Source organism: Symphalangus syndactylus, chromosome 4 (assembly GCF_028878055.3).
Source record: "Symphalangus syndactylus isolate Jambi chromosome 4, NHGRI_mSymSyn1-v2.1_pri, whole genome shotgun sequence".
NCBI lineage: Eukaryota > Metazoa > Chordata > Mammalia > Primates > Hylobatidae > Symphalangus > Symphalangus syndactylus.
The window spans coordinates 86563011-86577968 of record NC_072426.2 but is presented as its reverse complement, the minus strand read 5'-3'; the positions used below and the strand labels follow the sequence as shown (position 1 = coordinate 86577968).

At 44.2% G+C, this 14958-nt stretch overlaps 1 protein-coding gene across 6 annotated transcripts in view; it reads left to right on the top strand.

Annotated features, from left to right (window-relative positions):
- LOC129480910 (arf-GAP with GTPase, ANK repeat and PH domain-containing protein 5) overlaps window positions 1–11301 on the top strand; it is a 273520-nt gene extending 262219 nt beyond the window's left edge. For all 6 annotated transcript variants that reach the window (XM_063638115.1, XM_063638116.1, XM_063638117.1 and 3 more), the window contains 2 exons: window positions 2589–2640; window positions 3261–11301. In XM_063638115.1, the coding sequence (XP_063494185.1) occupies window positions 2589–2640; window positions 3261–4808 (1600 nt within the window). In that variant the 3' untranslated portion in view covers window positions 4809–11301. The remainder of the gene's footprint in view (window positions 1–2588; window positions 2641–3260) is intronic.
- The last annotated feature ends 3657 nt before the right edge of the window (window positions 11302–14958 follow it).

The following is a 14958-nucleotide window of genomic DNA, read 5'->3' as shown; positions in this document are numbered from 1 at the left end:
CTGTAATCCCAGCACTTTGGGAGGCCGAGGCGGGCGGACCACAAGGTCAGGAGATCGAGATCATCCCGGCTAACACGGCGAAACCCCGTCTCTACTAAAAATACAAAAACTTAGCTGGGCATGGTGGCACGCACCTGTAGTCCCACCTATTCTGGAGGCTGAGGCAGGAGAACCGCTTGAACTTGGGAGGCGGAGGTTGCAAAGAGCTGAGATCATGCCATTGCACTCCAGCCTGGGTGACAGAGCAAGACTCTGTCTAAACAAACAAACAAAAAAAAGCAATAAGCTGGTGGGGCGCGGTGGTTCACACCTGTAATCCCAGCATTTTGGGAGGCCGAGGTGGGCGGATCACTTGAGGTCAGGAGTTTGAGACCAGCCCGACCAACATGGTGAAACCCGCCTCTACTGAAAGTACAAAAAATGGCTGGGCGTGGTGGTGCATGCCTGTAGTCCCAGTTACTTGGGAGGCTGAGGCAGGAGAATCACTTGAACCTGGGAGGCGGAGGTTGCAGTGAGCCGAGATCTCGCCATTGCACCCCAGGCTGGGTGACAGAGGGAGACTCTGTCTCAAAAAAAGAAAAAAAGAAGCAATAAGATGACCTCACCTCATGCAAATATGTAGTTGGTAGAAGGTGTATTTTTAAAGTTTTCAGACAGTTGTGGGTATTTGTTAACACTAAATCAAAACTTCACAAGTGGTGGTTTCTTAAATTAGTTACAGTGGCATTTTACATATTAATAAGTTTATTCCATCAGTACTCATTGATCTTTCTTGCACAGTAAATGGATCTTTTGCTCCATACTTGCATTTATAATATCATGCATTAACTACTTGGAATATATTGGTTTATGTTTTATTGTGTCAAAAATCACTTTTAGTTTAACCACCAATCTTACTTTAACACACCTTTAAGTATTGAAAAGCTGTCAAGCCTACAGTAGAAGGAACAAGTTTTTCAAAGTCCTCAGGAAAGCTTAAATTTTATCATTGGGAACAAATACATATTTCCCTTGAAGTGACAACCTCTCACTTCATTTATTTTTGAGAATGATAATAGAACTTGTTTTTTAGGCCGAGTTTCACTCTGTCACTTGGCTGGAGTGCATTGGCATGATCTCAGCTCAAGCAATCCTCTCACCTCAGGTTCCTGTGTAGCTGGGACCACAGATGCGTGGCACCACGCCAGGCTAATTTTCTTGTATGTTTGATAGAGACGGTTTCGTTATGTTGCCTAGGCTGGTCTCGAACTCCTGAAGGAGCTCAAGCCATCTGCCTGCTTTGGCCTCTCGAAGTGCTGGGATTCTACAGGCGTGAGCCACTGCGCTGGCCCAGTTGTACTTTTAAATAAAAATGATGTTCTGTGAAAAAAGTGATTTTTCAGTTCACAATTAAATCACGAATTCTTTAAAAACAACAAAAAAAGCGCTTCTCGTTAACTTTCCACTTATTCAGAATATTAAAGAGACATGTCAAGATTTAAAAACATTAATTTTTACTGCTTCATCAAAGACATTCTTAAGAAATTCAGGCTATGTTTTTTAACTGTAGGGGACAGTGAAGAATAGAATGACTACTAATATAATTGGTACCACTGCCTTGATTTATGCTGAGAAACCAGCCGTTGTACCCACTTTTGCTTTTATACAATCATGGCAAGTGTCAGTGAAAAAGCAGGCAATGACTTTGTATTACTTTTACAAATTTTTAAAATTTTTCATCAGCTTTCTCAGGTTTAATTAGTATTATTCAGAACAGTGTTGGCCAGGCACAGTAGCTCAGGCCTGTAATCCCAGCAGTCTGGGAGGCCGAGGCAAGTGGATCACCTGAGGTCAGGAGTGGTGGCAGGTGCCTGTAATCCCTGCTACTCGGGAGGCTGGGATAGGAGAATCAGTTGAATCCGGGAGGCAAAGGTTGCCGTGAGCCGAGATCGCACCATTGCACTCCAGCCTGGGCAACAAGAGTAAAACTTGGGTCTCAAAAAAAAAAGAACAATTATGACCTCAGGCCTTCTGGAAGGGGTCTTGGGGATCCCGAGAGGTCCACAGAGCACATTTGGAGAACCACTGGTTTATGCACAGGCACAATGCATTAGTTTTACAAAGTTTAAAGTTCATCAAAGACTGGCCTCTTAAAAAGGCAGATGAGTTTGTCATTCAAACAACAGAAAATACATAAATACATCATGAGTGTGTACTACAGAGAACTAAAGAGAAAGGAAGGTAGGAAATCTGAATCACATTTACATTTATTAAAGTTTACTACTACTGCTTTGTAGAATATTCTTGTGTTTCAATGTGTGGTTAGAAAAGTGAAAATATGTTTGGTTTATTGCCATTGCCTGTTAGGGAGAGTCAATACTTATGGGCATTTCTGACTGGTTATCGTATAAAAGACTTCACGGTACAGGCCATGATGTGCTGAGAAAGAATAAGGCAGGAAACCCTCTGCAAGTCAGGATCCAGGAGGAGAATTCGTAAAAGCTGCTTTGGTAAAGTAAACACCAAAGCACACAGGAGGCAGTATTTTACTAAACAAATATACTAAGATATTAACAGTTTTTGAAGTAATGCACATTCTTATTTTACAGAGATGCAGATAGATCTTTGAGCATATTTGATGAGCGGTTATGCTCATTTACGGTAAGTGGCACTTTTATTGAGGTTGTATTTTCATCGTACACTTGTATCTGTTTCATGCTGAAGTCAAAGTCATCTTTTTTTAAATCTTCCCCATTTCATGTTGCATTTAGTCATCTTAAGTGTTGTAAAAAGAATGAGCTGGAATAAGAACTGATCTGCAGCTCTGTTAGTGAGCTAGTATGAGTAAATATACTATCCAAACAACAGAAAATGTATCTTTTTTTTTTTTTTGATGGACTCTCTTTCTGTAGCCCAGGCTGTAGTGCAATCGTGGGATCTTGGCTCACTGCAGGCTCTGCCTCCCAGGTCCCTGTTCAAGCGATTCTCCTGCCTCAGCCTCCCAAGTAGCTGGAATTACAGGCATGTGCCACCATGCCCAGCTAATTTTTTTTTTTTTTTTTTGGTAAAGACAGAGTTTCACCATGTTGGCCAGAATGGTCTTGAACTCCTGATCTCGTGATCCACCCTCCTTGGCCTCCCAAAGTGCTGGGATTACAGGTGTGAGCCACCGTGCCTGGCCCAGAAAATATATCTTTTTAAAAGGTAATTGTGAGCTGTCTATAGGACCCTGCAAGTCACTACCCAATTTTCAAAGCCATTCCTCCTTCTGTTCCACACAGGTTTCCACCGTGCCCATCACCCAGACAAGAAATGGAGGTGGCAGTTTAAATAACTATTCCTCCTCCATTCCATCGACTCCCAGCACCAGCCAGGAGGACCTTCACATCAGTGTTCCTCCCACTGCCAACACACCCACGTCCGTTTGCAAGCAGTCCGTGCGCTGGTCCAACCTGTTTACATCTGAGAAAGGGAGTGACCCAGACAAAGAGAAGAAAGCCCCGGAGAGTCATGCTCACACCGTCGGGAGCGGCAGAGCCATCCCCATTAAACAGGGCATGCTCTTAAAGCGAAGTGGGAAATGGCTGAAGACATGGAAAAAGAAACATGTCACCCTGTGTTCCAATGGCATGCTCACCTATTATTCAAGCTTAGGTGATTATATGAAGAATATTCATAAAAAAGAGATTGACCTTCGGACATCTACCATCAAAGTCCCAGGAAAGTGGCCACCCCTAGCCACATCGGCCTGCGTGCCCATCTCCAGCTCTAAAAGCAGTGGCCTATCCAAGAACATGAACGGTCTACGTACCGCAGCCAATCCAGACACTGGGCTGGGTGACTCCATATGCATGAGCCCCAGTATCTCCAGCACTACCAGCCCCAAGCTCAGCCCGCCCCCGCCTCCTCATGCCAATAAAAAGAAACACCTAAAGAAGAAAAGCACCAACTTAAAAGATGATGGCCTGTCCAGCACTGCTGAGGAAGAAGAAGAAAACTTTATCATTGTGTCTGTCACTGGCCAAACGTGGCACTTTAAAGCCACGACGTATGAGGAGCGGGACGCCTGGGTCCAAGTCATCCAGAGCCAGATCCTGGCCAGCCTGCAGTCATGTGAGAGCAGTAAAAGCAAGTTCCGGCTGACCAGCCAGAGCGAGGCCATGGCCCTGCAGTCGATCCAAAACATGCGTGGGAACTCCCACTGTGTGGACTGTGAGACCCCGAACCCTAAGTGGGCCAGTTTGAACTTGGGAGTCCTCATGTGTATTGAATGCTCAGGAATCCACCGCAGTCTTGGCACCTGCCTTTCCCGTGTGCGATCTCTGGACCTGGATGACTGGCCAGTTGAGCTCATGAAGGTTATGTCGTCTATTGGCAATGACCTAGCCAACAGCATCTGGGAAGGGAGCAGCCAGGGGCAGACAAAACCTTCAGCAGAGTCATCAAGGGAAGAAAAGGAGCGGTGGATCCATTCCAAATATGAGAAGAAGCTCTTTCTGGCCCCAGTACCCTGCACTGAGCTGTCCCTGGGCCAGCACCTGCTGCGGGCCACCGCTGATGAGGACCTGCGGACAGTCATCCTGCTGCTGGCACATGGCTCCCGTGAGGAGGTGAACGAGACCTGTGGGGAGGGAGACGGCTGCACGGCGCTCCATCTGGCCTGCCGCAAGGGGAATGTGGTCCTGGCACAGCTCCTGATCTGGTACGGGGTGGACGTCACGGCCCGAGATGCCCACGGGAACACAGCGCTGACCTATGCCCGGCAGGCCTCCAGCCAGGAGTGCATCAACGTGCTTCTGCAGTACGGCTGCCCCGACGAGTGCGTGTAGTATCTGTTTTATTTGACTGCAGTCTCCTTGGTGCAAAAATGAAATGGGAAAAATAAGGATAACTCACAATTTCAAAAGGAAATCACAAATTCAGCTAATAATAGCATTTTCAGTACTTTTCGTAAACTAAGTAAATACACAAAATGTTGATTTTTCTGACCATAAGACATATTTTAGGAGGGTGGAGCCAAGATGGCCAAATAGGAACAGCTCCGGTCTCCAGCTCCCAGCCGCAGCGACACAGAAGACGGGTGATTTCTGCATTTCTGCTTGAGGTACTGGTTTCATCTCACTAGGGAGTGCCTAACAGTGGGTGCAGGACAGTTGATGAAGCGCACTGTGCGCGAGCCGAAGCAGGGCAAGGCATTGCCTCACTCGGGAAGCGCAAGGGGTCAGGGAGTTCCCTTTCCTAGTCAAAGAAAGGGGAAACAGACGGCACCTGGAATATCGGGTCAGTCCCATCCTAATACTGCGCTTTTCCAACGGGCCTGGAAAACGGCACACTAGGAGATTGTGTCCCGCACCTGGCTCGAAGGGTCCTATGCCCACGGAGTCTCGCTGATTGCTAGCACAGCATTCTGAGATCAAGCTGCAAGGCGGCAGCGAGGCTGGGGGAGGGGCGCCCGCCATTGCCCAGGCTTGCTTAGGTAAACAAAGCAGCCAGGATGCTCGAACTGAGTGGAGCCCACCACAGCTCAAGGAGGCCTGCCTGCCTCTGTAGGCTCCACCTCTGGGGGCAGGGCACAGACAAACAAAAACTCAGCAAAAACCTCCACAGACTTAAATGTCCCTGTCTGACTGACAGCTTTGAAGAGAGTAGTGGTTCTCCCAGCACGCAGCTGGAGATCTGAGAACGGACAGACTGCCTCCTAAAGTGGGTCCCTCACCCCTGAGCAGCCTAACTGGGAGGCATCCCCCCAGTAGGGACAGACTGACACCTCATTCAGCCAGGTACTCCTCTGAGACAAAACTTCCAGAGGAACTATCAGACAGCTGAATTTGTGGTCTCATGAAAATAACGCTGTTCTGCAGCCACCGCTGCTGACACCCAGCCAAACAGGGTCTGGAGTGGACCTCTAGTAAACTCCAACAGACCTGCAGCTGAGGGTGCTGTCTGGTAGAAGGAAAACTAACAAACAGAAAGGACATCCACACCAAAAACCCATCTGTACATCACCATCATCAAAGACAAAAAGTAGATAAAACCACAAAGATGGGGAAAAAACAGGGCAAAAAAACTGGAAACTCTAAAAAACAGAGCACCTCTCCTCCTCCAAAGGAACGCAGTTCCTCACCAGCAACGGAACAAAGCTGGATGGAGGATGACTTTGACGAGTTGAGAGAAGAAGGCTTCAGACGATCAAACTACTCTGAGCTACGAGAGGAAATTCAAAACAATAGCAAAGAAGTTAAAAACTTTGAAAAAAAATTAGAAGAATGGATAACTAGAATAACCAATGGAGAGAAGGGCTTAAAGGAGCTGATGGAGCTGAAAGCCAAGTTTCGAGAACTACGCGAAGATTGCAGAAGCCTCAGTAGCAGATGCGATCAACTGGAAGAAAGGGTATCGCTGATGGAAGATGAAATGAATGAAATGAAGAGAGAAGGGAAGTTTAGAGAAAAAAGAATAAAAAGAAATGAACAAAGCCTCCAAGAAATTTGGGACTATGTGAAAAGACCAAACCTACGTCTGATTGGTGTACCTGAAAATGATGGGGAGAATGGAACCAAGTTGGAAAACACTCTGCAAGATATTATCCAGGAGAACTTCCCCAATCTAGCAAGGCAGGCCAGCATTCAGATTGAGGAAATACAGAGAATGCCACAAAGATACTCCTCGAGAAGAGCAACTCCAAGACACATAATTGTCAGATTCACCAAAGTTGAAATGAAGGAAAAAATGTTAAGGGCAGCCAGAGAGAAAGGTCGGGTTACCCACAAAGGGAAGCCCATCAGACTAACAGCTGATCTCTCAGCAGAAACTCTACAAGCCAGAAGAGAGTGGGGGCTGATATTCAACATTCTTAAAGAAAAGAATTTTCAACCCAGAATTTCCTATCCCGCCAAACTAAGCTTCATAAGTGAAGGAGAAATAAAATACTTTACAGACAAGCAAACGCTGAGTGATTTTGTCACCACCAGGCCTGCCCTAAAAGAGCTCCTGAAGGAAGCACTAAACATGGAAAGGAACAACCGGTACCAGCCACTGCAAAAACACGCCAAATTGTAAAGACCATCGAGGCTAGGAAGAAACTATAGCAACTAACGAGCAAAATAACCAACTAACATCATAATGACAGGATCAGATTCACACATAACAATATTAACGTTAAATGTAAATGGGCTAAATGCTCCAATCAAAAGACACAGGCTGGCAAACTGGATAAGGAGTCAGGACCCATCAGTGTGCTGTATTCAGGAAACCCATCTCACGTGCAGAGACACACATAGACTCAAAATAAAGGGATGGAGGAAGATCTATCAAGCAAATGGAAAACAAAAAAAGGCAGGGGTTGCAATCCTAGTCTCTGATAAAATAGACTTTAAACCAACAAAGATCAAAAGAGACAAAGAAGGCCATTACATAATGGTAAAGGGATCAATTCAACAAGAAGAGCTAACTATCCTAAATATATATGCACCCAACACAGGAGCACCCAGATTCATAAAGCAAGTCCTCAGTGACCTACAAAGGGACTTAAACTCCCACACAATAATAATGGGAGATTTTAATACCCCACTGTCAACATTAGACAGATCAATGAGACAGAAAGTTAACAAGGATATCCAGGAATTGAACTCAGCTCTACATAAAGTGGACCTAATAGACATCTACAGAACTCTCCACCCCAAGTCAACAGAATATACATTTTTTTCAGCACCACACCACACCTATTCCAAAATTGACCACATAGTTGGAAGTAAAGCTCTCCTCAGCAAATGTAAAAGAACAGAAATTATAACAAACTGTCTCTCAGACCACAGTGCAATCAAACTAGAACTCAGGATTAAGAAACTCAGTCAAAACCGCTCAACTACATGGAAACTGAACAACCTGCTCCTGAATGACTATTGGGTACATAATGAAATGAAGGCAGAAATAAAGATATTCTTTGAAACCAACGAGAACAAAGACACAACATACCAGAATCTCTGGGACACGTTCAAAGCAGTGTGTAGAGGGAAATTTATAGCACTAAATGCCCATAAGAGAAAGCAGGAAAGATCCAAAATTGACACCCTAACATCACAATTAAAAGAACTAGAAAAGCAAGAGCAAACACATTCAAAAACTAGCAGAAGGCTAGAAATAACTAAAATCAGAGCAGAACTGAAGGAAATAGAGACACAAAAAAACCCTTCAAAAAATTAGTGAATCCAGGAGCTGGTTTTTTGAAAAGATCAACAAAATTGATAGACCGCTAGCAAGACTAATAAGAAAAGAGAGAAGAATCAAATAGATGCAATAAAAAATGAAAAAGGGGATATCACCACCGACCCCACAGAAATACAATCTACCATCAGAGAATACTACAAACACCTCTATGCAAATAAACTAGAAAATCTAGAAGAAATGGATAAATTCCTCGACAAATACACCCTCCCAAGACTAAGCCAGGAAGAAGTTGAATCTCTGAATAGACCAATAACAGGTTCTGAAATTGTGGCAATAATCAATAGCTTACCAACCAAAAAGAGTCCAGGACCTGATGGATTCACAGCTGAATTCTATCAGAGGTACAAGGAGGAACTGGTACCATTCCTTCTGAAACTATTCCAATCGATAGAAAAAGAGGGAATCCTCCCTAACACATTTTACGAAGCCAGCATCGTCCTGATACCAAAGCCTGGCAGAGACATAACCAAAAAAGAGAATTTCAGACCAATATCCTTGATGAACATTGATGCAAAAATCCTCAATAAAATACTGGCAAACCGAATCCAGCAGCACATCAAAAAGCTTATCCACCATAATCAAGTGGGCTTCATCCCTGGGATGCAAGGCTGGTTCAACATACGCAAATCAATAAATGTAATCCAGCATATAAACAGAACCAAAGACAAAAACCACATGATTATCTCAATAGATGCAGAAAAAGCCTTTGACAAAATTCAACAATGCTTCATGCTAAAAACTCTCAATAAATTAGGTATTGATGGGACATATCTCAAAATAATAAGAGCTATCTATGACAAACCCACAGCCAATATCATACTGAATGGGCAAAAACTGGAAGCATTCCCTCTGAAAACTGGCACAAGACAGGGATGCCCTCTCTCACCGCTCCTATTCAACATAGTGCTGGAAGTTCTGGCCAGAGCAATCAGGCAGGAGAAGGAAATAAAGGGTATTCAATTAGGAAAAGAGGAAGTCAAATTGTCCCTGTTTGCAGCTGACATGATTGTATATCTAGAAAACCCCATTGTCTCAGCCCAAAATCTCCTTAAGCTGATTAGCAACTTCAGCAAAGTCTCAGGATACAAAATTAATGTACAAAAATCACAAGCATTCTTGTACACCAATAACAGACAGAGAGCCAAATCATGAGTGAACTCCCATTCACAATTGCTTCAAAGAGAATCAAATACCTACGAATCCAACTTACAAGGGATGTGAAGGACCTCTTCAAGGAGAACTACAAACCACTGCTCAATGAAATAAAAGAGGATACAAACAAATGGAAGAACATTCCATGCTCATGGGTTGGAAGGATCAATATCGTGAAAATGGCCATACTGCCCAAGGTAATTTATAGATTCAATGCCATCCCCATCAAGCTACCAATGACTTTCTTCACAGAATTGGAAAAAACTACTTTAAAGTTCATATGGAACCAAAAAAGAGCCCGCATCGCCAAGTCAATCCTAAGCCAAAAGAACAAAGCTGGGGGCATCACGCTACCTGACTTTAAACTATACTACAAGGCTACAGTAACCAAAACAGCATGGTACTGGTACCACAACAGAGACATAGATCAATGGAACAGAACAGAGCCCTCAGAAATGATGCCGCATAGCTACAACTATCTGATCTTTGACAAACCTGACAAAAACAAGAAATGGGGAAAGGATTCCCTATTTAATAAATGGTGCTGGGAAAACTGGCTAGCCATATGTAGAAAGCTGCAACTGGATCCCTTCCTTACACCTTATACAAAAATTAATTCAAGATGGATTAAAGACTTATATGTTAGACCTAAAACCATTAAAATCCTACAAGAAAACCTAGGCAATACCATTCAGGACATAGGCGTGGGCAAGGACTTCATGTCTAAAACACCAAAAGCAATGGCAACAAAAGCCAAAATTGACAAATGGGATCTCATTAAACTAAAGAGCTTCTGCACAGCAAAAGAAACTACCATCAGAGTGAACAGGCAACCTACAGAATGGGAGAAAATTTTTGCAACCTACTCATCTGACAAAGGGCTAATATCCAGAATCTACAATGAACTCAAACAAATTTACAAGAAAAAACAAACTACTGCATCAAAAAGTGGGCAAAGGACATGAACAGACACTTCTCAAAAGAAGACATTTATGCAGCCAAAAAAACACATGAAGAAATGCTCCTCATCACTGGCCATCAGAGAAATGCAAATCAAAACCACAGTGAGATACCATCTCACACCAGTTAGAATGGCCATCATTAAAAAATCAGGAAACAACAGGTGCTGGAGAGGATGTGGAGAAATAGGAACACTTTTACACTGTTGGTGGGACTGTAAACTAGTTCAACCATTGTGGAAGTCAGTGTGGCGATTCCTCAGGGATCTCGAACTAGAAATACCATTTGACCCAGCCATCCCATTACTGGGTATATACCCAAAGGACTATAAATCATGCTGCTATAAAGACACATGCACACGTATGTTTATTGCGGCACTATTCTCAATAGCAAAGACTTGGAACCAACCCAAATGTCCAACAACGATAGACTGGATTAAGAAAATGTGGCACATATACACCATGGAATACTACGCAGCCATAAAAAATGATGAGTTCGTGTCCTTTGTAGGGACATGGATGAAACTGGAAAACATCATTCTCAGTAAACTATCGCAAGGACAAAAAACCAAACACCGCATGTTCTCACTCATAGGTGGGAATTGAACAATGAGAACTCATGGACACAGGAAGGGGAACATCACGCTCCGTGGACTGTTGTGGGGTGGGGGGAGGGGGGAGGGACAGCATTAGGAGATACACCTAATGCTAAATGACGAGTTAATGGGTTCAGGAAATCAACATGGCACATGGATACATATGTAACAAACCTGCACATTGTGCACATGTACCCCAAAACCCTAAAGTATAGTAAAAAAAAAAAAAAGACATATTTTATGTCCTTTTGCCAAGGTGGATGTGTTAGTCTTAGGCCCTCCTGGGCCACATTGCCCAAATCACACAGGCTTCTGTATTATGTATATAGATAAGATGTGTGAAAATAGATTTGAAAAAACGTTCATAAATATGCATTGATTTTTGTACACATGGCACCTCTTTGTTTTTTGTTTTTTTTTTGATGGTGTTTTGCTCTGTCACCCCGCCTGGAGTGCAGTGGTGCAATATCGGCTCACTGAGAGCTCTGCCTCCCGGATTCACACCATTCTCCTGCCTCAGCCTCTCAAGTAGCAGAGACTACAGGTGCCTGCCACGACACCCGGCTAATTTTTTGTATTTTTAGTAGAGACGTGGTTTCACCATGTTAGCCAGGATGGTCTCGAACTCCTGACCTCGTGATCCACCTGCCTCGGCCTCCCAAAGTGCTGGGATTACAGGCATGAGCCACCGTGTCTGGCCCATGGCATCTCTCTTAATTTATAAATTGAACTGGATGTGAACTAATAATGTCAGCTAGTTGAGATAAGAGGGTTACAGATGGCTGGGCGCAGTGGCTCACACCTGTAATCCTAGCACTTTGGGAGGCCTAGGTGGGCTGATCACCAGGGCAGAAGATTGAGACCATCCTGGCTAACACGATGAAACCCCATCTCTACTAAAAAATACAAAAAATTAGCCAGGCATGGCCAGGCATGGTGGCTCACACCTGTAATCCCAGCACTTTGGGAGGCCAAGGCAGGCGGATCACGAGGTCAGGAGATCAAGACCATCCTGGCTAACATGGTGAAACCCTGTCTCTGCTAAAAATACACACACACACACAAAATTAGCTGGGCGTGGTGGCGGGCACCTGTAGTCCCAAGTACTCGGGAGGCTGAGGCAAGAGAATGGCGTGAACCCAGGAGGTGGAGCTTGCAGTGACCCGAGATTGCACCACTGCGCTCCAGCCTGGGCGACCAAGCGAGACTGCATGTCGAAAAAAAAAAAAAAAAATTAGCTGGGCATGGTGGCGGGCGCCTGTAGTCCCAGCTACTTGGGAGGCTGAGCAGGAGAATGGCCTGAACTCGGGTGGCAAAGCTTGCAGTGAGCAGAGATTTTGCCACTGCACTCCAGCCTGGGCAACAGAGCGAGACTCACTCTCAAAAAAAAAAAAAAAGAGGGTTACAGGTCATTGCACACGGAAAATATTCCCCAGCAGTAAACACTTCCATTAATGTGATCTACAGCTTTTAAAAAAGGAGCATCTCAGAATAAGATGCTGGTACAATTTGCTTATTGAGAAAGGAAAAAAAAACACACTGGAGTATATTAAAAAGGGAAAAGAAGGAATGTGATTTCTCATGATTGAAAGCTTGATTTAGATTGCATACAGCTTTTGCTACCCAAGACCAAGCAGCTCTGGCAAGACTGGGTGGTTTTCCGAATACCAGACCGAGGTGCCTTATGAAGGCAGCTGCCGATGGTTCCAGATGTAGAGAGATAGGTGATGCAGGAGGGAAAGCTGGATTGGAAAAGGGAGAGTTTTGTAGACGGGCTGTGCTCATTGTGCCTTTGAAAGAGCAGAGCCGGCAGCCTCTAGTCATCATTTGGATATACAGGACTAGAGCATGAATCTGATGTAGAGCTACAGAATGAAGAGCAACAGCAGCTGTTTAAATACCGAGAAAGTGTGTAGAATGAAACTGGCAAGCCAAGCATGGTGGTTTCATGCCTTTAGTCCTAGCTACTTCGGAGGCTGAGGTGGGGGAATTAATTGAGCACAGCAGTTTGAGTCTAGCCTGGGCCAGATGGTGAGACCCTGGCCTTAGATAGGTGAGACCTTTCTTATCTTAAGAAAAAATAAGACCAGGTACAGTATCTCATGCCTGTAATCCCAGCACTTTGGGAGGCCAAGTTGAGAGGATTGCTCGAGTGTAGGAGTTCAAGACCAGACTGGGCAATAAAGTGAGAACCATTTCTACCAAAAAAAAAAAAAAAAAAAAAAATCAAGAAATTAGCTGGACATAGTGGCACATGCCTATGGCCCCAGTTACATGGCATGGCAGGCTGAGGCAGGAAGATCACTTGAGCCCAGGAGGTGGAGGCTGCAGTGACCCGTATTCGTGCCACTGCACTCCAGCCTGGGCAACAGAGTGAGACCCTGTCTCAAAAACAGATAAAGTGGACAGAAAATAGGTCGGTAAGGACTAATCATTTAAGGGACAAGCCCCCAGAGGAGTGGCTACTAGAGTGGTAGGAGGAAAAGCAGAAGAGGATAATAGAAGGAGAAAGAGTTGAAGATAGGCGAGGCTGTGGTCACAGTGCTGAATGCTGCCAAGAAGTGACTTGATTCATGAACACTCACTGGATGCTGACTCTGTTGCTCTTCTAAGTGCTGGGGTAGAGGAGAGGAGAGGTGGAGCACAGTTCTTGCTTTTATGAGCTTATGTTCTAGGAAGTTCAAACTTAAGTATTTTTTCAGGTAGTATGAAATAGCAGGAAGAAGAAGCAGGCTAAAGGGACACAGAGTGATAGGGGGCTATTTTAGGTAGAATGATAAGGAAGAGCCTGTCTAGAGAGCTATTTGAACAGTGACCTGACTGAAGGGATGACAGAAAGCGGTGCTGACATTACAGGCAGCAGGATGACTGCCAAGACAGAAACGCATTTCACGTGTGTTTGAGGAATAAACAGCAAGGTGACCAGCATGGTCAGACTGAAGAATGAGGGAAACCTTGAATGAGAATAACGCAATTCCATCTTGGATGCTAATCTGCCATGTTCTGATTAATCCCAGTTCCAAGAATTCATCTACGATTTCTATTTTATCTTTTTAAAAAAATTATTTTTTATTTTTTATTTTTTGAGATGGAGTCTCACTCTGTCTCCCAGGTTGGACTGCAGTGGCACAATCTCAGCTCACTGCAAACTTCATCTCCTGGGTTCAAGCAATTCTCTTGCCTCAGCTTCCCGAGTGACTGGGATTACAGGCGCCTGCCACCACGCCTGGCTAATTTTTGTATTTTTAATAGAGACGAGGTTTTACCATGTTGGCCAGGCTGGTCTCGAACTCCTGACCTCAGGTGATCCGCCCACCTTGGCCTCCCAAACAGCTGGGATTACAGGCGTGAGCTACCGTGTCTGGCCATACACATCCCTACTGAAGCACGCATTACCCTTTCCCTATGCTATATAAGCCCTGGGTCGGGGAGGTGGGGGTAATGGCACAGGGATCCACCATCTTATCTTGGTGCCATCCCTGACTTGGCTTCTGTTCATAAACACCTATTAAATGTTTCTTTCTGAGAAACTGGGTTTGTCAGCCTCTTTCTTTGATATCTCAGGTTCCTTGGCCTTTGTGGGTAGGTTTATATAGACCTGCTCAGCACAGAACAGGCAGTTTCTCAAAAAATTAAAAATAGAATTACCAAATGGTCTAGCAACATCACTTCTGGGTATATAGCCAAAATAATTGAAAGCAAGGTCTCATAGAAATATTTGTACACTGATATTTATAGCAGTGGTATTCACACTCGTCAAAAGATGGATGCAGCCTAATTGTCCATAGGCAGATGAATTGATAAAATGTGGTATATACATACAATAAAATATTCTTCAGCCTTAAAAAGGAAGGAAATTCTAACACATGCTACAACATGGATGAACATTGAGGACATTATGCTAAGTGAAATAAGCCAGTTAGAAAAAGACAAATACTGTGTTCTTTCACTTATGTGAAGCGTCTAGACTGAGTAAGCAAACTAATAGAAATAGAAAGTAGAACGGGGGTTGCCAGGAACATGGGGAAGGGAGAAAATGGGAAGTT